Raw genomic sequence first — 27,580 nt, forward strand, 5'->3', positions numbered from 1 at the left:
AAGGCCTCATCGAGTTGATTTCTAGTTGGTGTGGGCTGCAAGCTGCAAAGAGCTCTGGGGCTGCCAGTCTCACATAGTTGCTGCCTCTGGGGACCCTGAATTTGGAAACATTGCCTCAGAGGGAGACACAGTCATGGGGGAGGCTCTGGCTTTGACAAAGTGCCCAGAACAAGAGCCAGCACTGAGTAGAAGGCGGCCCCAGCACCTGGGAGTGTGCCCGGGAAGAGAAGTCTTCGAGCGACCCAGGGACCCCGGCTGAGTCCCTGCCCACTCTGGGCCCTTGGACCCTCATGGGTGACATGAGGGAGAAGATGACTGCAGTGGTCCTTTCCAGCTTTGAATTCTGGTAAGCCGTGCACTTAGAGGCGGTGGAAATGGGAAGAGCCTCCTTGGGGGTTCTCAGGACTCCACTGGGCCCTGAGCTTTGGTGTTAGCCTCACTGGAGTCTTCACTCCTTATGACCCAACCCATCAACGAGCAGCTTCCAACACACCGGGCCACCAGGAGGATTTGTGTTCCTCAAAGTTGAGGTCAACGAGGCTCAAAGAATGACAAATGACATGAGCTGATCACTCAGTTCGTCACCAACATCTGAGTGACTGAGTCCAGCCTCTATCTGGGCCACTCTTTGACCAGTTGCTGAACACTCAGCCGCCCTTTGCAAGTCCCTCAAAGATGGGTCATTCCCGCAATGCTGCCCTTTGGGTGGAAAAAAACTTCCTAGATGAAAATGCTCTGCACCTTCCTTCCCAACAAGCCAAACCCCAGGGCCTCAGGAGACCAAGGTCCCCAGGTTTGATCCTGGAAGTATCTTTCTCTGGGGCCGTAACTATTCCCGCTTCCAAATCTCATGTCAATAGCCCCTCACATTTCTGTCTTCCTCTCTCAGGCGTAGTCCTAATGTCTGGCTGAAAGGGCCACGCCCAAGGAAGAACAGAGCCAAGGGGACCCACAAGCTGGTAAGAGAAGCCCCAGAAGAACCACAGACTCCTGAGAGCCTCTGGACTTTTCCATTTGTGAGCTATGACAACATGACCACCTGGAACACTAGATTTGTTCTTTATTTTGTTTTCTTGATCTGTAAAATGGGACTGTTAAGCTCTGCTTTTATATGCCAAGCAACTGTCACAAAAATAAACTCAACAATTGTAAACTAAAAATAATGATATGACTGATGGGGGCATTCGTGGAGATGAAGAATTTGCTACACAAGGATAAGAAGGTAGGATCCCAGTAGGCACTAGACCATCGTTTAAGAGCTGGCCTGGCCCCTGCGAGGGGGCTTTTGGGCCTTGGGAACTCTGATCTGGAACTGAGATCCTCCACCCCACCCAGCTTATTCCCTCCTCACATTAACCATACCCCCCTATTAATCAACCCTTCCTTGGCCCAGCACCAAGAGAGAGCCAGGGGCTTCAGGACCACCTCTTCTGTCACCACCCTGTCTCCTTCTCAAGTGCCAACCCTCCCAATCACAAGAGCAGTGGGTACCAGGCTGTATTGATCATGCATGATTTAGCAATCAAAAAGTTTATTTTATAAACCCCAAACACTCATATTTATTACTTTATATGTTTATATATCTATTATCTATACATTAAATATGAAATATCCTCTTTTCTAGGCAAAAATAATTTGCAATAGAAGTTCCAGTGTTTTCTTCTCACACCCAGTGGAGAGCTGTGCTCCAGCAATGGGCTGAAAGCTTTGCAAAAGAACATCTTTTCCTGGCCCTGAGCCCAGGGTGCAGATGGGGAGTCACGAAGCTGGGTGTCCAGGCCCTAATGAGAGGCTGCAGGCCCCAGCACATTCTTGTTAAATATGCCATTTGGTCTGGGCAGTTGACTCTAAATAGTGTCATGTGTCACAAATGGTGTCAAATTCTGGGTGGCCTGAGTTTGCTAGAGGTGGGAAGGGAAGGAAGAGGAGAATAACCACTGTCCCAAGGTCAGTGAGGGAGTGCACCTCCTCCTGGCACCATCACAAGGATCATTGGTGCCCTTAAAAGTGGAGTGGCCAAGCCTCCTGGGGGAAGTTCTCTGGGCCCTGAGATGACATATGTCCAAGTTGGAAGAAACACTCTGCCCTGCGGCCTCAATTCATAGTTGAATTTACAGGCTCTGAACGTCTAGAGTGCCCTGATGGAGCTCACAGGGAGTTAGGGGCAGAGCCAAGGTGGGATTCACATGATCCATCCCTTTCTCTGCCACCAGCCAACTGGAGGCCCCGAGGGGAGGATGGAGACCATGCCTATGACTCCTGTGCCAGCCACCCATGGGAGCCCATGGGATGGGGACCCGGGCCACAGTGGAAATGCCGCGATATTGGCAAGGGCCATACCAAAGGAGGGCCTCAGGCTACCCACACCCACCCAAGAGCCAGCTGAGGTGGGGCCCTGGTCCTTCTACAGAGTTGGACAGAAGCAGCAGCTGGCAGGGACTGGCAAGGCAAGGACAGGCCCTCCCTTTCTCACAGCAGCACCTCCTGTTCAGCCAGGCAGGAGGGTAGTAGGAGCCTTCTAGAACCCTAAGGAACCTTCCAGGTTGCAGGCTTAGCCTTCCTGGGGCCAGTAGATGAGGACTTTCAAAGCAGTGGTCAGGCTGGGCTGGTTTTCGCCCAAAGCTGTCATGGCCTCAGGTCCCATGGAGGTGCAGAGCAGATGCCCTTGGCCCCAGGGTGTATGACAGAAGCTTGACCTGCTGGGCTTCCTGGGGCAGGGGGTCTTGGCTCTGGAGCCACCAATAGCCTTTCCTTGGTGGAAAACCCCAGGGCCTCAGGAGACCAAGGGCCCCAGGTTTGATCCTGGAAGTATCTTTCTCTGGGGCTGTAACTACTCCTGCTTCCAAATCTCATGTCAACAGCCCCTCACATTTCTGCCCACCTCTCTCAGACCTAGTCCTAATCCTGGGGTTCTGAGCACCAAACTGTGCCTACCAAGAGTGAGCCCCATGATGCCTTTGGGGCCTGGCTCATACCCTGCCGGGTCATTGTCAAGGCTGGGTCTCCCCTTGATCCTTAGAAAGAATGAGACTCAGGAGCCAACATGACGGCCAAAGCCCCAAATGATCCTTCAGCCAGCCAGAAGAGGGCCTTCAGGGAGGGCCATGGAAATGAAGGGACCAGAGAGCTGCCAAATGCCAGGGACCCTGTGGCGGCTCAGAGTGAGACCCAGCTGGCGACTCAGAGTCCCAGCTAAGAGCCCGTGGTCTTTGCAAGCCAAGGTAGCCAGCCCCAAGCATACCTGGTCCAGCCACGCCATCCTCTCCCGCTTCATCTTCTTTCTAACAGCTAAAGACCATACCATTCCAACCCAGCCCCAGGTAGGCCTGGCCTAGCAAAGCGGCCCAGACAGTCCACCATGGCCACCACCCTCCTGCCTTTGTGACGTCACAGCCTGGTTGGGTGTGGCTGCGCATGGACCCTTCCAGGCTCCATGAGGTTCCTGTGTATCAACAGCTGCAAAGGCAAAGGGATTGGCCTCCTGGGCAGAAAGGGGCCAAAAGGGAGGGCCCTTTGGAGGAGCGTGGCTCTGGTGAGGGGTGGAGGTGAGACCCACACTTATGCTCTGATGCCTTGCAACTGATTTCCTCCAGATACAAACAGGGCAGCTGAATGGGGAGATGGCCTCCCCCATCAGAGGCAGTTCCCAGCCAGCTTCCTTGGATGGCCACACAGGAATCACTCCACACACCATCCCTGAGAAGCAGAACCACAGGGAAACCTCTTGTCCCTCTGGAAACTCAGGTACAATCAGTTCAGCACTTGAAGGAAGGATCTCGAAACATTACAGCCCGAAGAACAAGAGGGTGAAACTGTGGAGGCCTCAGCATCTTCTACCCAGAGTGTGCCCAAGCTATACCCTGGGGCATCCACCAGCATCAAGAGCTTCAGGCCAATGGGAAGCTAGGGGACCTCTTGGTCCCATTTCCTTGGTAACATCAGAAATCTGAAGAACAACTCTCCAGCAAGGCACGGGCTTCAACTGAAGCCCTCTTCCCAAGTCGTACTAAAACAAGAACCGACCCCAGCCGAGGGTGCTCCTCTCTGCCCACACATCCCTCTTCCAGCCTGCTCCATATGCAGCCCCACACAGTGGGGGTTCCTGTTGGGGTTGTGTGTCTGGGGCAAGTGACCTTACCACCCCAAGCCTCCATTTCCTCAGAAGTCAAACAGGGATGGGGATGCTGACTTTCTGGGGTGAGCGTGACTCCCCGCCCTCTCTCCAGCCCTCTGGCTCTGGAGTGGAAATCTGGGCTCTTCTCGAGCTCAGTCAATACCAGCCATAGATATAACAGGGCACTGGGGAGAAGATGGGGCAAGGAGAGGTCATTCGACCCATGACCTCTGACCCTCCCCCACCTGCCACTGGCACAGCTCCTGTGGGAATCCAGTTCCCTTGTTCTTTGGTGTTGGGTGGATTTAGAGAAAGGAGTCCTGATGGCCTCTCAGAATCCAAGTCCTGAAACAAGAATGGGGACACACACAGAGGGGCTCCAGATCCACTCCCTGCTCACTATCCTCCCAGACGCCCTCCTGAGGCCCTCCAGTACCAAAGAGGGCAAGAGGCCACCCCCAGTCCCCTCCCATCACAGACCTTTCTGGCAGCCTAGAAAGGCTAACCCAACTCTTCCCTATGAAACTGCTTCCCTGAGCATCATTTTCAGAGGAGCAACACCTCTGTGTGGCTATAAAGAGCCTACGTGATTGTGACCATCCCTGCCTCCCACTGGCTTTCTACAGACAGACACATCCTTGGAGCAGCACACTGGATGCAGCTCACCCATTCCCAGAGACCCAGGCTGGGTACCAGGGGCCCCTTCTTCCAACCCTTGGCCCACCCCTGGCAATCTCTAGGTCAGGCTTCTGAGCACCAAGACTGGCTGCTCAGCTCCCACCTTCACCAGCACCCTACTACCCACATCCACCCCCTACACACATACAGCTCCAGCAATGCACTTCCAAGTCTGAGTTTCCCTAACAGTCTCACTCTGAACCCTTCTCCCTGCATCCTTGGGAATGCTGGAAGCCTGTGGTCTGCAGTCGGGGAGAGGCACAGTTGGGTCTGTCCTGTTCCTCCTGCCCTCCCTGCTGACCCCCGCCCCTTGGCTGTTTGTCTTGTCATCTCTGGCCGGGTTGAAGAGGGTAAGGGGGTGAACAGCAGAGCTGAGATATGGGTCAAGCTTGTCTCCTGGGCCAGGAGTCAGAGACATCTCCTGGGCTATCCATTTCCCTCAAACTGTCAGCTGCGAGAGCGCAAGCAGAAGCTCCATTAAGCCGAGAGGGCTGGTGGGCTTTCCAGAGAGCAGGACTGCAATTCCTCCAGGCTTTGCAGCCCCATGGCCCTGGGCTGAAGCAAGGGGAGGTGCTCCCAGAGCAGCACCAAAGGCAGGTCCGGCCCCCTTAAGTCCGTTGAAGGGGTAAAGAGCCACCCAAAATGCCTTCCTCCAGACCTTGGCCAGGACCTCAGCACAAACCCTTCTCAGCTGCCTACCCGTTGCTGAGGGTCCCCAAGGGCTGGAAGCCTTGGGGGAAAAGAGGTGAGAATTATCCTCTGAGCAATTCCAGTACGGTCCACACCCTTCTCCAGGGTGGTAGGTTAGGAAGGGGTCACCTGGCCGAGGTCAACGAAAGAAAAGAGGAGCAGACTCTCCGGTCCCCAGCCCTCGATCTGTCCTCTCCTTTGCGTCTGCTGCCATCCCCACCAAAGAAAAATAGCAAGGAGAAAAGAGCAGGCCACCACTGGTCTCCCTCGGAGGGGGCAGAACCAAGCAAAAGCCAGCCAGAGTTGAATGTTCCAAATGAACCGATCCGCACGATCACACAAGAAACCCCTCTCCTCAAAACACACGCCCTCTCCTCTCCCTGCGCCATCCTGACTCGGAATTATTCCGAGCAGTTATCAAAGCCCAAACTGGGAAGGGATCTGTAGGCGCCCAGATGCAGATGAGGGTGGCAAAGGGGGTGTCTCGGAAATGCCCAAAATGGGGCTGGAGAGGGCGGGCTGCAGGAGGGGAAGGGAAGAGGTAGGCGTCCATGACGGCCTCCACACGTCCAAAGTCTCCCCGCGAGCAGCCAGCTCGCAACTTGTTTACTTGTCAGCATGTTTTGCTGTTTCCAAATGGAAATAGTTAAACACCTCGGCTGGATCGCGAGCAGTCCCTATCTGTCACCTTCCCTGCCGGCTAAGCGCTGTCGCCGCTGCCACCGCTGCTGCCGCCTCTGCCAAAGAATCGAACCTCGTCTACTTTATTCCACTTGAGCGTGGCCAAACTGTTGCTATTTAGTGGGGAGCAAAAAAAAACAATTTGCACCATCGAAACGAGCCAGCAACTGGTTGGGGGGCGGGCGGTAGCTGGGCCCCGCGTGCCCTCGGCGGCCGGGGTCCTCTCCGGGGAGAGGCACACACACGCATCGCCGGATCGCGCCTCGCCAGGGCCGGAGTCACCTGGAATGCGCAGCCGGAGAGCATCTCCCGAGCCAGAGCGAGCCTGACGCGCGCCCAGCGGGCGGCGGGCAGCGGCGAGCTGGGGCGGGCGGAGGGCCGGCTCCCGGCCGCGGGCGGGCAGGAGGGAGACGCGGAGCGCGGGGGAGGCAGGCTGGGGAGCGGCCGCCTGACTTACATGGAAGTGATATTCCTTGAGATGTCCGTGATGTTGATGCTGGCGTTCCCATTGCTGTTCCCTGAATCCTGCCCTTCCAGGAGGGGGAAGAGGTTCCCATCGTCCGGCCGCCGGCAATTGATCTCAGTCTTGCTGCAGACACAATTTGCAGGGCAAGCCAGCACGGAGCCCACATAGTCCAGCCAGACGCTTCCCAGCAAGAAAATCCGCCAGAAACTACATTTGGCTGGGCAAAGAGAGACATCCATCTCCGATCGCTGCTTCTAAAAAAGAGGAGGAGGAGAGGAGAGGGGGGTGGGGTGGGGGGAGTGGGGAGAGCAGGGGGGGAAGGAAACAAAGACGGCGAGGGAGGGGGGAAGGGGGAGGGGGGGCCTCTGTCTTTGAAACGCCGAGCGATCAGATGCAAAATCCTTCAGCGTCTGAAACCATCGCGGCCGCCGCCGCCGCCGCCGCCGCCGCCGCCGCCGCCGCCGCCGGGTGGGAGCCGCGAGGAGCGCCTAGTGGCGCGGTCTGCCGGGCATGGTGGCCGGCTCGGCGATCGCTGACTCGCCGGGTCCGGGGGCTCTGGAAGCGAGGCGCGCTCTCCGACTCCGAGACTTTGCAGGGTTGCAACAGACGGTGGGGAGGCAAAAAAAAAAAAAAAAAAAAAAGGAAAAGGAAAAAATGGTGCTAAAGTCACCAAGTCCCACCTACTGGGCAGAATTAAAACGGACACACCACACACCTGCAAAACACACACACTCACACACTCTCACACATACACACACCCGGAGCCCGATGAAAGGAAGAGAAGGAAGATGCAGTAGGAGCTGCAGCAGCCGCCGCGAATGGCTCGCCGCGCGGCTGCAGAAATGTACAAGTGCTCCGAGCCTTACGAAACGCACGGGTTATCGGAGCGTCTTCCTCGGCTCCCTCCCTCCCTTCCTCCCTCCCTCCTCCCCTCCCTCGTCGCGGCCTCCTCCCCCCGCCCCCCGCCCGGGCTGGGAGCGGCAGGAGAGCGGAATCTCCCCCTCCCTCCCCTCCCCACACCCGTCTCTCTCCCCGCCCGTCCTCTCCCTCCTCCCCACCCACCCACCCACCCACTCGCCGGCTCGCGGCTGTAGCCGGCACCGCCACCCGCAGCCTCGCGGCAGCCCGCCCGCTCCACGCCTCGCAGCGCGGCGCCCGCTAGCCGCAGCCCGGGGGAAACCGAGACCGAAGGGAAAAAGTTGCAGTTGAGATTGCGAGGGTCGGGGCTGGGGAGGGAGAGTTGGCGAGCTGGCTGCACGACACGGAAAGGCGCTCTCCTTTCCACTTTTTGGCCCTCGCGCTACCCGGTTTTGCTGCAATCCGGACCGCGGTAGGAAGTGAAATGAACGTGGCGGAGGTGATTGGGGAGTGCTCCCAAGCCTTGGGTGGGGGGCGCTCCCAAGCCTGGGTGGGTGGGGGGCGCAGGCTCACGGACGGCGACGGGGGGTGCTGGAGCGCACAGACACCCCAGAGAAGCACCCAGAGCCGGGGACCGGGACCGCAGACGCGCAGTCCTTGGTCTGAATGACACTCATTTCCGTAATCTAGAGTCTGGGGCGCTGGTCTTGGCTGGGAGGGGACTGCGGGACATGGCACGCTAGGTGCCCCCCGTGCCCGCTGCGCTTTCTTGGAGGTGGGTTTTGCATTCGGCCTTGAGCAGGCATGGATCGGGGAAGGAAGAAACAAGGGTCGAAAGGGCTGCGCTGGAGAGCCGAGGTGGCCCCGGGCGAGCTGTGCGTGCAAGAGAAATGGCCGGGGGAAATTGAGATGCAAGGGGCATATTTTGGCAAGCGCCACGCCAGCACCGTCAGAGGCCGGCTTCTCGGGCTCAGCTCTCGGGTGCGCTGAACTGGCTGCCGGGTGAGGGGGCGGGCGGGCTGCTTTCTCCGGATTCGGGGGCGCAGAACCTCCTCCTTCCCTCCCACACAAGCACCCCTTCCTGGTAGAGACGCAAAGCAGGTGCAGCTTTCGACGAGAGCTCAGATCTCATCCGGGAAAGAAGTGTGGGGGGGGGTCCCCGCTTTTGCGCTGGTAGGGATTTTTTTCTTAATAAAACATAAAGATGCCAAGTGTGAGCTGTTTGCTGAAAAAAAAAAAAAAAAAAACGAGCATTCGCTGTGGGAAAGGAGAAGAAAGGGTTAGGGGAGTCCGAGCAGGCAGACACACTACAGCATTCACACGCAGAAGAAAGCAGGGTTCTCCTTCCCGAGCTTGGATGAGGGCAGGCGAGGAAGTAAAATACATTGAATTCAATTCAACTGCATCCAGTATCTGAAAGGAGTCTCCCCCGCCCCCCGTGGATTCCGATGCAGGTCATGCAACTTGCAGGCAAGATGGGGGAAGGGGTATGCCGGTGTCACCGCCTGCCCCAGGCGCAACCACGAACAGGCCGGTCGCCTTCGGGTGGCACTGTCGCTTGGAGTAAAAACTTGGACGAAAAAAATGGAAGAAAAGAACATGCCTATAAAAGGCAGTTTTCCCGACTTCCCGTCACATTCCGCCTTCCCTTGGCCTCAGGGAGATTTTTACCCCCGTCGCCATTATGGCCTTGTCTCCAGACTGGCATTTTGCCCTCCCACCAGCAGGAGGGGACAGAGTGTGAAGACCTCCTTGGACTCTCAAACCACTTGCTACTGGCCCTAGGCCAATCCTGGGTGTCCTTAGGCCACTGGGAATTTCCCTGTCACTTCAAGTGCCATTCTGGGATTGGCTTTAGAATATCTGAGAGTCAGGGAAACTGAGGTGTAGTCAGATCCTAACACTTGGCCTCTCTTGGGAGGTGGCAGGTGGCAGCAGAGAAACACAGCCTCTCTCAGACCACTCCTGGGCAGGGAACGCCAAGTGGATTCAGCCCAGCATCAGTGCTCCAGCCTGGAACTGAAATGGTTGTGTCCAAAAGATGCCCAGCCCACTTTTTTGAGAGAGAGAGAGAGAAAGAAAGAGAGAGAGAGAGGATTTTTAACATGTCAAGCAGAGAAGAAGAGACATCCATAAGTTAGAACAACAAAAACAACAACAAAAAAAACCTTTAAAAACCCCTCTGGATTTGGTAAAAATGCAGATTGTGGAGCAAGGGGCCCTGATGGGCAAGAAGTCTTTCATCCTGACAGTAAAATGGGATTAAGATGGGGTGCTACATTTATGCTCACACTCTGGGCCTGAGCAGGAAGCGACAGCTGAAAAAGAGGGAAGCCCTTTCAAAAGCAGGTGACGCATGGACACATAGAGGGGACAATGCACATGAGGGTCTACCAGAGGGTAGAAGGTGGGAGGAGGGAGAGGATCAGGAAAAATAACTCATGGATACCAGGCTTAATACCTGGGTGATGAAATAATCTGTACGACAAACCCCATGACACATGTCTACCTGTATAACAAAGCTGCACATCCTACACACGTACCCCTGAACTTAAAGGTTTAAAAAAAAAAAAAAAAGCAGGTGATAGACTAGTGTGGCGAAGAGCAGAATTTCATTTCTAACCACAGGGAAATGACAAGCTTTCTGGGACTCCGCTTTCCCATCTGTAAAATGACCACGTTAAGACCAGATCCTCAAAACCCAAAGTGTGGCCCTCTGTCCAGCAGCATCCATATCACCTGGAAGCTTGCAAGAAGTGCAGCATCTGAGGCCCCATCACAGACCTCCCAAACCAGAATGTCCATCAGAACAAGCTCCCAGGTGATTCATAAGCACATCGCAGCCCCATAGTCATCCCTCCCAGCCTGAAGATTCTCTGATTCTACATGGATCTGGGCCAAAGGGACTGCTGAGGGAGGAAAAAAAAAAAAAAGGTGGGGAATGATGGGGATGATGGGTCCTCATAATATTATTCAGTTACAGTGAAGTTAGGGTGAAATAAACTGGGTATCTCAGAGGCAGGGGCCTTGTCAGAAAAAGACATTTGAAGTTTCATTCTAAGCTTAAGAAGGTGAGAATGACCTGCTCATGCACTGCTCACAGAAATCATAGTGCAGGGTCAATAATAGTGCACACTCAGAGTTTGCTAGTTCTTAACCTCTGCAGTAGGCCAGGTTTAAATGTGGGAGCAGAAGAAAGTCTCCAGTGTAGACACCCTCCCCTCAGTAAGAGTCCAGAGCATTTACAGTGTCTTACCTCTTGATAAGAATGTCCTGGTTGAAAAGGAAAAATGCCTGTCGCTTCATGGAGTCCTGGAGATATCATGACCAAGCTCAGCATCCAGCCAACCAGGGGTCACCCCCCAACCTCCTCATCTCCTTTGCTACCAGCTGGAGTCTTAGAAAGGAGGAAACTCACCCATGTGCCCCTTGCTGATCAATAAGGGGCAGGAATAGGCAAAGTTTTTTGTTTTGTTTTGTTTTGTTTTGTTTTTTGAACAGAAAGTAAAGCTTTAGAAACCCTTTACAGGTGAGTAGACACCTTCCAGTACCAAGGGTTTGGAGAAGACAGAAATGTTCCCAAGATTCGAATGCAATCTTTCACCAGACAGGTCAGAGTGGGGACCACTTGCTGGAGCACAGTGGCCCAACTCCCCTGACACCTAGAGAAATTGAACACGTGTCTTTCTTAAAAGGCATGTTCCAGGCGTGCAAGCACCTGAGATTAATATCAACTGTTTATGGGAGATTTCCAGCAGCCCACATTCCCCTCCACCTAGCAAGGGAGAAAGGGAGTGGAAACTCAGAGCAGAGCCCTGCCAGTCTATTGGTCACCTGTCTGCCTTTCTAACCCAGCCACATCCCTTTTTCCAAAGGACCCATACTCCTGAGTCAGTGGCCACATTACTGGGATGTAGGCCACACACCAGGCAGGTCCATGGATTCACCCATCATGCCCTGCTCCTATGGTGTCATTCTGAATCCAAGAGCTGTGCTTCACAACTTTCAAGTTTGAGCAGAAATAGGATCTACTTCTGCAAGTCTCAGCTGGTCAAGAAACTGTGATACTGGGAGGTGACTGGGGAGCACAGCGGGCTACAAAGGGAATACTAGGTCCTGAAGGACTTGCTGTTCTAAAAGAGCTATCTGGAGCTGGCAGATCTGGGCTTGGGCTAGAGGAGGAGTTCTGTTTCTTGGGTGGCCCAAGCATAAGTTACAAGGGAAAGAGACAGGTCTGGGCCTGGTTGGAGGCTGGGGATGTATAATGCTATCCAGAAGCTCTGGGTCCAAGGAAAGAATTTTGACCATACATGGAAGATGAAAGCCCACCCACAAAAGGGGACAGTCAAGCACCAAAGTGGTCCAGGAAAGCAGAAGAATTCAACCATGGAAGAGCCAGCTCAGGGCTCCCACTCAAGTCCCAATATCTTGGACAAACACCTGCCAGGAGGTTGGAACTACCTGCTGGTGGTGTCCTGCTTGAACACCTTCAGTGGCAGGAAGCTCATTACCAGCCACTCCAGAGCCTTCGACTCTGTTCTCAGACAGCTCCATTCCTTGGGTATCCTTGACTTTGACATAGCGAAGCCAGCACCCTAAAGCTGCCACCCTCGTGCTAGTGCTGCCACCTAGACCCTCAGGGAAAAGTCTCACCTCTTTTCTGCCAGCCACCCAGGAGGCTACTCACTGCCCCTCTCTTCTCTGAGCAAAGCCTCAGTTCCTTCCCTATACTCCAAAAGCACAGCTTTCTGATCTTTCCCCACTACAGTTATTGGAAATGCATTCGGTTTGTCAAAGTGATCGGTTTAAATAAAGCATGGCTCCAGATCACACCGGCTTGAGGTGCTCTGACCTTGGGGAGCCAGGCAGTAAGCAGCTGTAATGGGACTAAAATGGTGTCATGTAGGGTTTACTACCCGCTAGTATCGAACCCTAGCAATGTACTTAAGTCTCTCCGCCTCAGTTTCCCCTTCTGCAAAATAGGATCTAACTCACAAGGTTGTCATGAGATAACACAGTAAGGCACTTTGAACAGTGCCTGGTGCACATAAGCATGGTATGTCAACTTCATTATGCCACTTTTGAGGTTCCCAGAGGGCTTTACCACCCAGCAGGGAGGCCCCAGCAGCCTTTATCCACTAACAGCCAAACACAATGCCGCCATGAAGCTCTTCCCACACACATTGCAGTGCCCCCTGGCAAGTTGGTGCAATGGGTCGGGTGCAGCCACCGCCCACAGATACTCTCTGGCTCTGGTCCTAGACCCCAAAGTGGTGTGCTGCCAGAGAGGGTTCAGCGAATCTCGGGTCCCTGGGGAAGAAAGTACAGAGCGCAGGCCCAGGTACATCTCCCCTGAGATGCAACTCCTCAGCCCCGGAGCCCCTCGCTGCTGGTTCTCATGCCTTTGAGTTGCTCCTTCTGGGCTTTGGTCCCTTCCATAGGAAGGTAGACCCTGCTGAGTCACCACCGACTCTGAGCAGTTGAGTTGGGCTGGGAATTTAATGCCGCACGTCCTAGGTCCTGCAGAGGCAGTGACTCACAAGGCCTCCCTGGCCTCTGAGTGTCCTGGTGGGGGCCCTGCAGGAGCAGATGCTAGAGCCCTTCCTTAGACAGCAGGTCCAGGGCAGGCAGCTGACTTCCTGCCAGCAGGTGAGCACTGCAGGCAGGTTAGGGGAGCCAGGGAAGAGGGATTCCCACTTCATGAGCCAACTTCCCCCAAGGTATGAAATCAGGAGTTAAGAGTCAGGACTCACACTTTTAGGAAGCCAGAAACCTGCAGGTGGTTGGCAGAGGCTAGTGCAGCACCACTGACAGGGACTGGGGGGAATGCAGAGGCTGGAGAATTGCACCTCCACACCCACCCTCCATTATAGACATAGCCCTCACGTGCCTTCCTAGATGAGCTCTCTCGGAGTAACTTACATTGTGCCTTCCTCTGCACAATACCCAGCCATTTGCCTATTTACTGATGAGAGAGCAGCCAGGGATCATCTTAGAGGGCAGCCGGGGATAATGGCCTTCATTTGGCAGATGAAGCAACTAAGATTGACAGGGTGGGGCAGAGAAGTCTGGGCACCTTCCTGACTTGCAAGGAGATATTCCTGTTACCAGGTTTTAAGATGTAACTTCCTTGAGGGCGCAGACCTTGCTTATTTTATCTACTGATTTGCCAGCCCCGTAAACGGCATTGAGAACACAGAGGGGCTCTCTAGGTGGTTGTTGAATGAATGGCTGCCCCCAGCACACCTTGCCCTTTTGTACCACTCCACACACATGGAAGTAAGGGTTCAGTGTCTGCCTCCCCCTGGGCTGCAGGGACCAAGAGGGCCAGGAGCTGTCAGTGTTGTTCACTACATACCCCCCAAAGCCTACTTTGGTGCTAGCCCAAAAATGGACACCACATATTTTGGGGGAAGATTAAATGAATTATTTTGCCGCCAGAAACCCCATGTGTGTCCACAAGAGAAGTTTGGGACTTAACAGAAGTGAGGTGCTTTGGGCTGACCACTTCCTCTGTATCCCCAGAGTTATATGTGCCGCCACACACTTCTCCCCAACAAGGCAAATATCAAGGGGTTCTAGAAGCAGAAAGATTAGCAGCTCCTGTTTTCAAGAGAAGGTTGGGAACAGCAATGTCCTACCGCCTGGGCCTTTGGCGGCCTCCTCCCACTGAGTCTAGGGGAGAGCCCAGGTCCAGCAGCCCCATTACTGTGGCCTCTGCCCTGCAGAAAGCCAAAGAAAGACTTCTTCTGGGTTAGACATTCCCCCTTCGTTCCTCCCCATCTCCTAGGGCCCCCACTGTATCCTATTGCCCTTCTTGGTCAACCCAGCCCACTCCTGCTTGGCTCCCAGGCTCCCGCCTCTGCCTCACCACCTCCCACAGTTGCCCTTCTCTCCACCTGCTCCTCACCAAAGTGGCCCATGCCACACCTTCCAGCTGCCCTGGCCCTGAGCCTCTGGCTCAGATTATAGGACTATGGCTTTCAGACCCATCTTTGTACTAATGCATTCATTTAGCATCAACACATATTGGGCTGCATCACCTTGGGCATGCTACTGTCCTTCTCTTATCCTCCACTTCCTTCTCTGTCACGTGGGGATCCAATGATGCCAAGGACCAAGCAAGATAATGCACCTGAAAACACCTTGTGGACATTAACACTCACAAATGACAGCCACTGGTTTCCACTAAGAGTAGCGGACACCAGTACCTTTGCACACTTGATTAGCACTTCACCTCTGACCTGCCTGCATTTATCAACAACCAGATGATCCTCAGAGTTGAGGAAAGCCAAGACAACAGCTTCCATTTACACCATGCGTTACACTCACTCTCGCCTCCAAGGGGCAGCTTTATGAAGTGTGAGTTTTAGCCCCAGGCAAATCTGGTTTGAACTCCAGCTCCAGCACTTTCTAGCTGGTGACCTGGGCTTATCATTTCACCTAGCAGAGCCTCATCCTCCTCTCCTGAAGGGCATTGCTCATGGATATTTCCCTTGCAATGCAGTTTGGAGAAGGCAATCATAAAACGTGCATAATGTGCCTAGCCCAGGATTTGATACATAGGATTTCTCCCTTCCCTTATTTTTTCTTTCTACTATTCTTCCTTAGGGGGCCCGCTCCATACCAGATGGTTCGGCCTCCCTATTAGGGTGCTCACAACTCCACCCTCCTTGCTTGCTAGAAACTATCCTGGCTTCTGTTTCTTTAAACAGAACAGAACTCCAGGAGCATAGAGGGCCAAAGAGGTGATGCCCCAAACTCCTCAGGCCCAGAGAGGAGGAGACCAGATATTTGCCAGATACCTGGGACTCAAAACAAGAAATCACCAGATCGGCTCCAATTTCTTCTGGCACTGATTACTGAGAACAGCACACACACAACACACATTTAAGTAGGTATCAAGAGCAAATGGAAAACCAAAATTAAAAAAAAAAAGTGTTGTCTTATTTGCTGAGATACCAGTGTGGGAATTTGGGGGAAGCAATGCGTTGTGGGGAAGGGCATGGGAAGCCATGCTTGCCTTTGGAACTAAGAGATAGTTCCCTCCCACAGACTTTCTGCTGTGTCCTCCACCCCCTCCCCAGCCCACAGCACCAGCTGCACTGCCTGGGAACTGAGGGAACAGAAAGCCCAGCCCAGGGAGTTCTGGGATGGGGGTGGGACAGGGAATGAAGGTGGCAGTGGGGGAAGGTGCAAACCAGCCCTGACAAAAGCTCAGGTCGGATGCTCAAAGCTGTGGGGTGAATGTGAGGCGTGGGGAAGGGGTCCTAGAAACTCAGCCTGGAAGCACACCTGGAAGGCACCATGAGTTCATCCAACTGCTGGAAGCCAGATGACCCTCAAAGCACTGCGGACACTTGGAGTTCCCCTTGAACACCCTCTTCCTAGTGTCAAGTTCTAGAACTTCCCTCCAAGAAAGAGAGCCCAGGAGTCCAACCCCATGGATGGATGGCAGTGACATTTTCCCACTGTGCACGTGCCCTATGACAGACCTCTCCCCAGTGTTTCCCAGTGACAAGCCCCACACTCCCCTTGCCCAGCCTCATGCTGGAACGAACAAGGAGATGTCCATAGAACTGTGGTGTGAAGGATCTAACCTCTTTCCAGAAGAGTTTATGGTTGCCCCAGGGCTCAGTGTCCCTGACAGATTTAAATGTAGCAGAAGCCATCCAGAGGCCACACCCACATACCAAAAGGGAAGCATCCCCTGGGCCAAAGAAAGCCATCTCTTAACGATCGTGGGGCCCCAGAGATGAAGATGGGCAGAATGATGGTGATGATGATGATAATAACTTCAACCGCAATGTATTGACTGTTTTCTGTGTGTGACATTTTTCTATAGCCTTCACATGTGTCATTTCATTGAATCCTCACAAATACTTGGTTTTACAGTTGAGAAACAGAATCAGAGAGGTTAAATCACATGTCCAAGGTCACCCAACTGGTACGTGGAATAAGCCAGGTTTTAAACCCAGGTCTCCTAAACACAGCATGGAACCAGGTGCCACTTTTTACACTAAATTGTCCCTAGTGAGGCAATGAGGAAAGGGGAGACTGCCACCTCTGCAGGGGACTTGGTGAGATGCACTTCTGCCCCTCTGCATCCCCACACCCCTTTGCCAGGGTTTCCCTGGTTTTGAGAGCGAAGGAAGGAGGGAGGACCCCAGCGGTGACCATCCAAGCCCTCATTAGCCATAGCCCTAGACCATCCTGGGCTAGGGCTAATGAGGGCTTCAGCAGGGAGCACAATATTTAGTCTGTGACCTGTCCTGTGACAGGACAGGTTTTATCTAACACTCAAATAACTCCTTCCCAAAAGATCAATGGGCCAACTTTCTCCCAAAAAGGACAGGGATTCTAGAGTTAGGCCCTTGGCACAGTGGACACAATGAATGTCCTACCCAAGCATCTGTAATCAACAAATCAATAATTAAGGGAGGATGCACATTAGTCTTTGAACAGGTTCCAGAGAGTTTATTTTTGATCTTAAACGGGGTGAACAAGTGTGTGCTCCAAGCCTGGGGAAGGCTGTGGGCAGCGACAGAGAGATGGGGAGTCGGCTCGGGGATGGGTGTGTGAACTCACCACATGTGGTCCCCAGGGGCATGTGCTGAGGGTGGCAGGAACCTCCAGCCTGCGAGGGGGTCTTCAGGGGCTGGACGGTGCAGGTGAGCACAGGGAGCAGGTGGCGGAGGGCGGGTGGGCTTTACTCGTGGGTGGGGTGCGGTGGGGTGTGGGTGAGGGGCACTCCCAATGGGCTGGGTATGCACATGTGGATGCAGGTCGGAGAGAGAGGTGGGAGCCAGAGGGGTGTGTGGGGAGGTTGCGTGTGTGGTGAGGGCAACTGCAGGGGCTGGGGGCAAAAGAAGGTGCTTAATAAAGGATGCTGATGGCAGGATCCTCATTCCCTTGTGCCAGATTGAATTAGAAGCCATACTTTTAATCTGTAAAGTCTCTGATGCAAAGATGACAGAATAGAACTTTGTAAATATCACCCCACTTTCTGACCCCCACTCTTCTCTTCTGTCCCTCCCTGCCCTCATGGGCTGGCCACAGAAGCCAGCTCACTTTGCTTTCAGCTTCCAAGTCCACTGAAAGTTTCCAGTCCCGGGATTTTAGGAAGAAGAAAGAAGATACTAGACATTTCTGTGAGTTCAGTTTATCATTAACCCCAACTCCCTCACACATACCAAAAATAATAGCAATAATAATATCACATATTTTATAATTATAAAATCATAACCTTTGAAAAGGCCTTAGAGATTAACCATTCCTGTGTTCCTCACATTTTCCCAACTAGAATTCCCAAACTTGGAGGAGAGAGAGCAGGGAGGGAGGGGATGAGGGGGAAGGGGGTGGAAGATTTGTGCCATGTTTATTATTCCTGTGCCTTTGAAGACCCTGGGGTGTTGCCACAGTCACAAAAGCCTCATGGAAACTTACCAATTTGGGAAACACCACATTTAGTACAATCCCCTGTCCCTGCTATTTTATAGGTAGACAAATTAGGCCCAAGATAACTAAGTTATGTCCCCAAAGCTGCATAGTTAGTTAGGACTACAGCCAAAGGCTTCTACTCCGAGGCATCCATTCTGCCCACTCAAAAAAATGAAAGAAAGTAAGAAAGAAACAAGGAAGGAAGGAAGGAAGGAAGGAAGGAAGGAAGGAAGGAAGGAAGGAAGGAAGGAAGGGAGGGAAGGAAGGAAAGGAAGAAAGAAAGAGAAAGAAAGAAAGAAAGAAAGAAAGAAAGAAAGAAAGAAAGAAAGAAAGAAAGAAAGAAAGAGTAACAGATTCTGGCTAGAGGTCTGAGAACCTCATGTCCCAAACGCTGCTGGCCCCTCCTGGACCACATACCTCTCTCTCAAGTGGAAAGCTACCTTTCTTTTTTTTTTTTTTTTTTTTTTTTTTTTTTTTTTTCTTTTTTCAGCACAACAGCATTTTATGACACATTTTTATGACATCAGCTCTTTAAGCATCTCTCTCCAAGGAACACAAAATTCTCCAACATAACCTCACCCAGGCCTTACAACAGTCCCCCAGAATCCACCAGAGTACAGCAATTTTTGGTGTTTATTGGATACCTATTTTTCCTGCCTTGTTTCCGAAATGGATTTACAGGCAAATATAATGACCTCTCCATTGTACAGGTAGGAGTAACATAGGAACGCGACTTTCTCATGGTCACATGATACATTTTGGCCAGTGAAGTAGATGAGACCGCCTATTGTATCATCTAAAGGAGATCAGGGTTTAGCCATGTGGCCTCGCTGAATGACTCTACCAGCTTCTGCTCAGTTACCTTCCCTTGCCTGAAGTAGGAGACAGTGAAGTGGGGTTAAACTGGGGTGATCAGGGGCTGGATGGGTGAAGGCTCTGAGTGCCTGCTGCTGAGCTCAGGCCCACAGGCTTGAAAAGCTTCTAAAAATACCAGGTACGTTTCTTGCAGGGGGGCTAATTTAGCTGACCTTTCCTAAAGAGGGCCGATTTGCCTGCTTCTGCTGCCTGCTTCTCTCCAGCTGACTCTTGGGCTGAACTGAGGCAGGATAGGAATATCCTCTCAGTCCCTGCATCCCTTACCCCAGATGGATCCAGTGGAAATGAAAAAAAAAAAAAAAGGTCTAGAGCATCCCAGAGCATTTAACAAGGGCAAGCCATGGGCGAGGCAAGAGACATCGAATTGGTCATTAGATTGGTCTCTGGTCTCAAGTAGCTCATGGTCTGTCGGCTCTGTTAGGGAAAACAGCAGAATATCATCCGTGACACGTGGCAAATGGCAGGGGCCAGGTGTCAGTGGGCAGTGAGCACATAAAGAAGTTCATTTTCTTTTTCTTTCTTTCTTTCTTTCTTTTTTTTTTTTTTGAGACGGAATCTCTCTCTGTCACCTAGGCTGGAGTACAGTGGCACCATCTCAGCTCAATGCAACTTCTGTCTCCCGGGTTCAAGCGATTCTCCTGCCTTAGCCTGCCGAGTAGCTGGGATTACAGGTGTGTGGCACCACGCCCAGCTAATTTTTGTATTTTTAGTACAGACTGGGTTTCACCATGTTGGCCAGGCCAGTCTCGAGCTCCTGACCTCAAGTGATTCACCCACCTCAGCCTCCCAAAGTGCTGGGATTACAGGCATGAGCCACTGTGCCCAGCCGAGAGGTTCATTTTCATTGGGGAGAGTCAGAGGGGCTACAGCTCTCTTCTTTCATTCATTTTCATTCATACATGTGTTTACTTTCATTGATTCATTTGTTTGTTTGTTGGGTGCCTGTTCTGTGTTTATGAGATCCTGTGGCAGCTGCCTTGGGATTAAGACCCAGATAACCAAGTCTGGTCCTGCTGGGCCTCATTTTCCTCATCTGTAAAATGGCTGTGTTTAAATTGGAGCCCTTCAAAAACTCCTCCCAGCTGGGACACCCAAGCTTTCTAGGTCCTGGCTGCAGTTAAGGGCTCTATTGCCCAAGTCCTGAGGTTCTCTGCTACCTCTCATTCTCTTCACTGATTTTCTGAGAGCTGCTTTTGCTTCTGGCACCCTCCAGTCCCCTAGAAGCAGAAGGACAAGGAGCAACCACCCTTGTTGAAGTCTCTGCCCGAGGCTCCTGGCAGAAGGTTTTCCCTCTTCCATTCCTGGCACACACAGCCCCTGGCAAGTGTTGGTCTCATCCTGGCAGCCTGACATTTCAGAGAGAAGATTCTAGGCCCCACTTGTCTGACAGCTTGTGGTTTCTGACCCAGGACTGATGCGGACCAGGAAGGACAGACCCACATGGGAGTGGCAGCGCATGCCGGCCCTTCCTCCTGCAGCTCTGGGGTCGGAACTGACCCCCTCAGCCCCAGCCCACCACCCTCCCTGGCTTTTAGGGAGCTGATCTTCCGCAGACATACCTGGAGCCTGGTGAGGGCAGGACAATTGTCCACCCAAGGATGGAAATGAATGCTGACAGCTCCTGATTTATGCCCTTGTTATCCTGTAAGGAAGACAGCAAGGCAATTTAAAAGGCCAGCAGCTTTGGGAAGCCCAACAAGGAGCCCCACAGCACCTGGAGCTGCCCACTGGCTCCTCAGCCAACGCTAGCCAGCTGCTTCCTGGAAAGGCCAAGATACCCTCCTCCCATCCCCAGCCTGAAAGGGAGAAGAGGGAAAAGGAAGCACGTCCCTGAGTGCCCACGAGGGTCAGATGCCAGTGGACTCCTCCCCACCCAGTGGCGTCTCTCTCATCATCCATCTTTTGCAGGTGAAGAATCGGACACTTAAAGAGGTTAAGTCGCATACCTGAAGTTACACTGGGGAGACCAGGAGCAAACTTGGATCTGTCTGACCTCAAAGCCCTGCTTCTAAGCAGCCAGGGAGCAGTGGGATCCAGTGCAGGGACGGGGAGGAGGGGCTCTGCCACTCCCAGCCTGGGAATGAAGTGGAGCCAATGGCAAGAGCTTCCCTAGGGCTGGGTCAAACCTCCCTGCTCCAGGCATGAAGAGAAAGGAAAAGGCTGCTCCAGGTGGGGGAAGTCTGGTCCAGCTCCTTGTTAAAGAAGAAACAGGAAAATACAGCAACAGGGGGAAGTCACAGGGGAACTGACATTTTGTCAAAAGATGATGGGTTTCTGGCTCTCTCCTGCTTTCCAACTTTCCCTGGATCCCCACTGCCTACAGGTCTCCACTTTAAGCTCCACCACCCAGCATCCAGCACTGTCCAGGACCCAGCCTTTCCTCCCACTTCAGCTGCTCTGCCACCAGACTGCCCCTTGTGCCCAGCACCTGGGCTCCAGCCCACTTCCAATCTCACCTTTTCCCACTGTTACCCATCTCTATATTTTGGCTCTTCAGCTCCAGCCTGTCAAAACTCTGTCTAGCTTTCAAAGCCCAGGCATCTCACCTCCCTAACAAGCCCCCCAATTTCTCCAAGCAATTTTGCCTCCTGTATGTTCAGAACGGGGCAGCTCAGCAACTATTACAGCATCATTGAGAGCCTTCCATTGGTCTTCCATCCGTCAGAGATGGCCATGCATACTTCTGCCTCTATCCTGAACTCTAGGTTCCTTGAAGCCAGGGCCATGTATTTACACAGAGTCCAGTACCTAACAGGCATTCCATCAATGTGTGTTTATCTAGTACTCATTGAATTAAACTAGAAAACCAAACCAGAAAATAATGCTTGCTATTCTTTCCCATCCCCTACTTTCCATCCCAGCAGGATATTTCTTTGGGTCCCAGGAAGAAATGTGCCAATGGAGCAGTGTGGTCTTTGGACAGAGTTTTAAATTGAAGGCAGGCAAGGCTAAGTCCACTGTCAGACTGTGTGGCCTTGGGGTTTGTGCTTCTATGGAAGGCCCTTCTTTAAATGGGCTGGAAGGGGTTGCAGCAATGTGGGATCCCATCCATGGTCATTGGGAAACTGGCCTTATGTCCCTGCAGGGCCTTTGCTCAACTTGAAAGGAAGTGAAAATATCTGAGAACAGCACCAGTCAATACGATGACTTTCTTGCCCTAGGAAAAGTCATGCACTGAGCCCAAATACATTTGTTTATCCTGGGAGACTGAAGAGAACAAGACCCAGGCACCTAGAGGCCACATGGGCACCAGGGTCCTCAGCGATGAAGGGAATGAAAGCTGCTGTCCCTCTGCAGGCTGAGCCTGAGCACACAGCTGCTCCTCCTCTTCCTCCTCTGTCCAGCAATGGACAGCCCAAAGCACCAGGCTCCCCATGTGAGATAAGCAGGGAGAAAATGCCAGGTTAATTTCAAGATTCATTAGAAATTCCAGGGGGAAATGAACAGTTGCCAAGTGAGAGAGGAAAGGGCAAGCCCATTCTAAGTGAGAGGAGATGTTTCCTTTGCTGTGGCGCTCCAAGGGGTGACAAAGAGTGCTGAGATGAAGGGACAGAGCATCAGTCCTCAATAGCTGCCCCGAGCCATCCTTCAGTGAATCTTTAACTGAGGGCTGACAGGAGGACAGCCACGTCGCAGAGGAAGATAAATGGATGGGGAGTCCAGCTAAGTTAACCAACTGGTCTTGGCTTGCCCAGATCATTCTAGGTTTTAGCATTCAAAGTCCCACATCCCAGGAATCCCCTCCACCCAGGGCAAAGGGGGAAGGTCATCCCCCTAATTCCAGCAAGTGGCTGTTGAAGGTGCTTCATGCTACAGTGTTCAAGGTGAGGCGGGTGGCTCCGAGAGATGGTCCACGGAAAGGATACCTGCCGTACCTGCCAAAGGATACCTGGTTAATACCAGGTTAATTTCAAGATTCATTAGAAGTTCCAGGGGGAAATGAACAGTTGCCAAGTGAGAAAGGAAAGGGCAAACCCATTCCAACTGAGAGGAGATGTGCCCTTCGCTGTGGAGCGCCAGGGCAGATGACAAACAGTGCTGAGATGAAGGAATGGAGCATCCTGGGCTTGCAAATCCCCAGGGGAACTCACCCTCTTCAAACATGTCAAGTCTGCTCACCGGGTCATCTGAACACAAGTAGAGTCATTTCAAGATTAATGAATCTTGAAATTAACCCAGCAAGTACCCATGCTGAGGCTCTGGGAGGTCATCTGACTTACCCAAGATCACACAGCTAGGATTTGAACCCCAAGTCTTTGCAGAGGAGGGAGCAAGAGGAGAGCAGCAGAAGCCTTCGAGTCTGAGCTGCCCCATCTCTGAGAGCCATAAGCCCATCAGCTCTGCTACTCCTGGTTCTCTCCCAGAGACTCAAGAGGAGCCAGCTCAACCCACAGCCCCAGGCTCAGCAAGAGGCTTGAGTGCGGCACCACGGGGCCAACAGGAGAGGCAGAGCTGTGAGGCCACAGACCCTTACAGCTACTTGACATTATGGCTAAGCAGTCCCTGAGGAAGCTTAGAGGTGCAGAGAGATAGAGAGAGACTTGCTCTTGGTCTCAGAGGCCCAAAAGGAAACACAGGGGCTTCAAACTCGACCCCCATTCTGGGCTTGCAAATTCCCAGGGGAACTCATCTGCTGCAGACATGTCAAGTCTGCTCACCGAGTCATCTCAACACAAGTAGAATCACTCCTTTGAGTCTCACGTGCCCCATGCCTTGTTTTCTCCAGGGTAATGAGCTCTGGTTCCTTCAGTGGTTTCTCTTATGAGCTGGTTTTGAGTCTCCGCCTTGCTGGGCTTGTTCCCTCAGTGTTTGCTTCAGTACATCATATGTATTAAAAGACAGCTCTTCTGGCTCTTCTTAGTTGGGAGATAGCAATAAGGATTGGAAAGAGACAAAGGGGGAAGGAACAGGCATCAGGGTTTCAACACAAACTGATGTTCATTGAATCCTTATAAAGTTCCCTAGAACTGAATGGAACCTTCCAAGAGTGGTTGACCAGAGCCGACTGCAGCTCAGACCCTTACTCTAAACACTCTTGCAACACTAATTTATTGTTGTGGCCCTTCCATTCCATGGCTCACTCGTATCATTAAGAAGCCCTAGAGTCTTCATAACTCCAAAGCCATGCCTTCTAAATCCAGTTGGCTTTTGGGGCAGAACTTTACTTTTATCCCTGTTACACGGTGCCTTGTTGACTCATCCCTCCATCCTTGTCTGTACAGATCTTTAGGGATCCTCAAAATTACCTAACCCTTCCCAATTCCATGTCAGCTGCACATCTGATTAGCCTGCTTATTCTCAATAAAACTGCACATTCTTCAGAGTTTGAGTCTTAGGCAGGGAAAAATAGTTTTAGAGGAACAAACGCCCCCCCACCCCCCACCCCTGCCAACCAGGTTACTTCAATGCCTGTTCATTTCCCTGCCTAGATAACATCCCCTCCCTCTGCACACTGAGCCCAGCAGCCCAGGTCCTGCCCAACAGAGCTCCTTTTTTATTTTCTGACTGGTCAACCCCAAAAGTCCAACCATTTTCCCAAGCTCTGCATGCCTGGAAGCTAAGTCCAAAGTCCCTGAGCTCCAGTGTCCAGGCTATATGTCATTCCTCTTCTTTGTAGATATGGGAAGATTTCTTTGCAGACATGAGGAAGTTTCTTGACTTAGAAAGATGTACCTGGTCCACTGTGGGCATGCAGTGAATGTTCATCAAATTAAAGGAAAATAAGCACCTTCCATATATATGTGTGAAGTTCTGAATTCGGCATTGGCCTCAAGAAGGCTTCAAGGTTCATCCTTTCCACTGGGCCATCCCTAAAATCCTTAAGCAGAGGGACTACCTCTGTACTTAAAGATCTCCAAACAGAAAGATAGCACATTCTCTTTACAGCCAGTAGAAACTGTTGAGCTCATCTCTCCATTGACTCATTCACTTGCTAACTCATTTATTGAGCACATGCTATGCGCCAGGCCTTGAGTAGGCACTGGGGATACAGAAGTGATTATAAAATGACCTCCAGGAGCTGACAGTCTACTGAGGAAGGCAGCCATGGAAACAGTGCTTCTGTCATGTATAATGTGCCCCCAGTGTGGTGAAGCATTAATAAAACTTGTCATGAGCGCCCACAGGCAAGGGCCAACCCCTGCTTGGAAGAGATGATATTTGGGCAAAGGTGGAAACAAGTGCCTGTAATCCAGTTCCTCCAATCTCCTTGGGGAGGAAAAGGTAAGGTAGGTTCTCTTTTCAACCTGTTTCCAATTCCTAGTGGGGAACAAACCTATAAGGGCCACAAGCCTGAGTGAAGAGAAACTACAGAGTTCTCCCATCCCCTCCAGTGTCCTGAATCAGCGTGCAAGTCTGTGTTTCCTTACATCTCTCCCAAAAGAGCTGGGTGGCAAGCTGAGCCCTTTGCTGTAAGTGAGGGCTGCAGTTTGCACATCCAAGGCCCCAGATGGGTCTTGGTTGGCATCTAGCACCACCTACTGGCCACAAGAGGAAAAGCAAAGGTCCAGCTGCCACCTCTCCCCCAGGGCTCCTGCAGTCATGCCTTGCCTGGATGCTGCATCCCTTCACACCCTGATTATCACCCTGGAGCCCCATCTCGCCACCCAAGGGCAGAGGGCAAACTTCAAACGTGACACAGACACTCTGAAGGAAACAAGAGGCCACAAAGCCAGCTGGAGCAGGCAGACACAGGGACAGAATCTGTGCCCTGGAGCCTGAGGGGCAGGCTGAGAGGGCAGAGCAGGATGGGGCCTGAGAAAGAGGTCAAAAAGGGACAGCAGCACAGTGAATGACAGTCAGAATCAAGCAGTGGAGACACGGAAGATGCTGGAGGGTTCTATGGAATCTTCCTGGAGAAGGACCTGAGGTCCCAGAAAGGAGTCACATTCCGGCCCCAGCAGGTCAGGTGCTGAGGCTGCCCTCATCCTAGACAATGTCACCCTTCTTGTACCCAGGTGCTTCCGGGCAGCTCCTCCCAGCCCTCTGACCTCCACGAGCGGCACTTGCCCAGGGCTGCTCCCAGCACTGCAGCTGGAGCCAGGACACACCCTTCTTGGTGCCCAGCTCAGCTCCGGCTCGTCTTAGTCGGGAGACAGCCATGAAGATTGGAAAGAGACAAAGGGAGAAGGAACAGAGGTGAGGGTTTCAGCATAAGCTGATATTACATGAATCACATATAGAGTTCCTGATGTAAGATTAAATTGCAATTAAGCATCCTTCAATTTTGAATCACTGGCTCAGGGATTTCTGCTTAAAAGATAGCTTCCTGGGCACTGGCAGAAGCTGACATCCCTGATAGTCCACGCTCCCTCCTTTTTCAGGGGCTACAAAGAGGAGCCCATGGAGAAGCACATGGAGCTTCAGGTAAAATTTCGGGCTTTGGAATCAGACACACCAGCTGTTGACTTGGGCGAGTCACTTAACATCTCTGAGCCTTGCGCTCCTCTGAAAAATAAGGATGGCGAAACCACCTCATCGAACTGTTGTAAAGAGTAAGCACACAAACCACTTAGCCCAGTACCTGGAAGATAAGCTCAATAAATATTGGCTAGGAGAAAACAAAAACCAAGACCTTGACGGCTTCGTCGCTGAGCACCCTGCATCCCCTTGCTTGGAATAAATTCTAAGGCATGGCTCAGCAGCCTCCCCCAGCCAGCTCCCAGCCTCCGTGGGTGAGGGAGGAAAGGCGGGGGCAGGGGCCTGTTCTCACCCGGAGAAGATTGCTCTTGGGGTGGGTGATGACTGTGCACCCCACCCACTAGGGAAGGCGCTCAGTGAGTGAACGGAAAAAGCCAGCACCCCTCTCTGCAGCATTCATTATTCAGAACTTCCCACAGCCTGATGCCTGCTATGGGGGTGTGCGAGGAACACCAGCCAAGGCCAGTTTTGCCTTCTCTGCCTGAGAGGTGGACAGCAAGACTAGTGCAGAGACCCAGAAGGAAGTTGGGTCCATCTTCCAAAACCCTGGCTCTCCAAAGCTCCAGGTGATGGGGTTGGCAGGTATTAGAAAGGGAGCTGGGGCTTTCCAAGCATTCAGCCCTAAATTAGTGCTTCTCAAACTTCACTATGCATGAAAATCACCTGGAGGGCTTGTTAAAACACAGATTGCTGGGCCCCATCCCTAGACATGCTGATCCAGAAGGTCTGAAGGGAGGCCCCAGATTCTGCATTTCCAACAGTTCCCAGGTGCTATTGCTGCTGCTGTTGCTGCTGTGGGATTATGTAAATTTAAGTCGATTAAAATTATATTAAATTAGAATTTAAGTACAGTTGCTTGGTTGCACTGGCCACATTTCACAGACTCAGTAGACACATATGGCTAGTGGGTCCACATTGGACAGTGCAAATAGAGAACATTTCTATAGTTGTGGGAAGTTCTATCAAACAGCACTGCTCTAGAAAGTCTACCAGAATGATGGGTTTATCAAGGGCGATGGGCTAGGAGTGAAAGAGAGTCTAATGGAAAGCCCCGGGGCTGTTGAAGCTTTGTGGGAGCTTGAAGAACCGGCAGGGGGGTAGGACAGGCCCCTTGAAGACTCTCTGGAAGGATCAGGGTGTGGCAGCCCCAGCTCCTTGCTGACCACGAGAGAGAAACACGAGGCACCATGGGAACACAGAGGAGGGGTATTTTTAAAAACCAGCCCGGGGGAGTCAGTGGAGTTGAGACATAAGCTGGAATCTGAGGGAAGGATGAGTAGGGAACCAGGCCTCCAGTATTTTTTGCTCAACTGCGATCCACTCGCCCACAGGCCTGCAAGTATCCTTGTCACTCAGGA

General features: G+C 52.4%; 1 protein-coding gene and 1 long non-coding RNA gene across 13 annotated transcripts in view; one reads left to right on the forward strand and one right to left on the reverse strand.

Moving 5' to 3' along the window:
- The window catches only part of NTRK3 (neurotrophic receptor tyrosine kinase 3), a 387,302-nt gene extending 375,992 nt beyond the window's left edge, over positions 1 to 11,310 (reverse strand). For 3 of the 12 annotated variants that reach the window (XM_003820402.5, XM_034939373.3, XM_024925737.4), the window contains exon 1: positions 6,621 to 7,666. In XM_003820402.5, the coding sequence (XP_003820450.1) occupies positions 6,621 to 6,868 (248 nt within the window). In that variant the 5' untranslated portion in view covers positions 6,869 to 7,666. Of the gene's footprint in view, positions 1 to 6,620; positions 7,669 to 7,699 lie in introns of those variants that run through there. The other 9 variants (XM_034939371.3, XM_008973853.5, XM_003820401.5 and 6 more) reach the window with 7 other exon arrangements.
- LOC130540830 (uncharacterized) lies at positions 3,449 to 21,618 on the forward strand. Its single transcript, XR_008954829.2, has 4 exons — positions 3,449 to 4,197; positions 17,547 to 17,638; positions 18,418 to 18,637; positions 20,017 to 21,618. It is a non-coding gene; the product is annotated as an uncharacterized LOC130540830 (long non-coding RNA).
- Positions 21,619 to 27,580: the final 5,962 nt, after the last annotated feature.

Source organism: Pan paniscus, chromosome 16 (genome assembly GCF_029289425.2).
Source record: "Pan paniscus chromosome 16, NHGRI_mPanPan1-v2.0_pri, whole genome shotgun sequence".
NCBI classification, from domain to species: domain Eukaryota; kingdom Metazoa; phylum Chordata; class Mammalia; order Primates; family Hominidae; genus Pan; species Pan paniscus.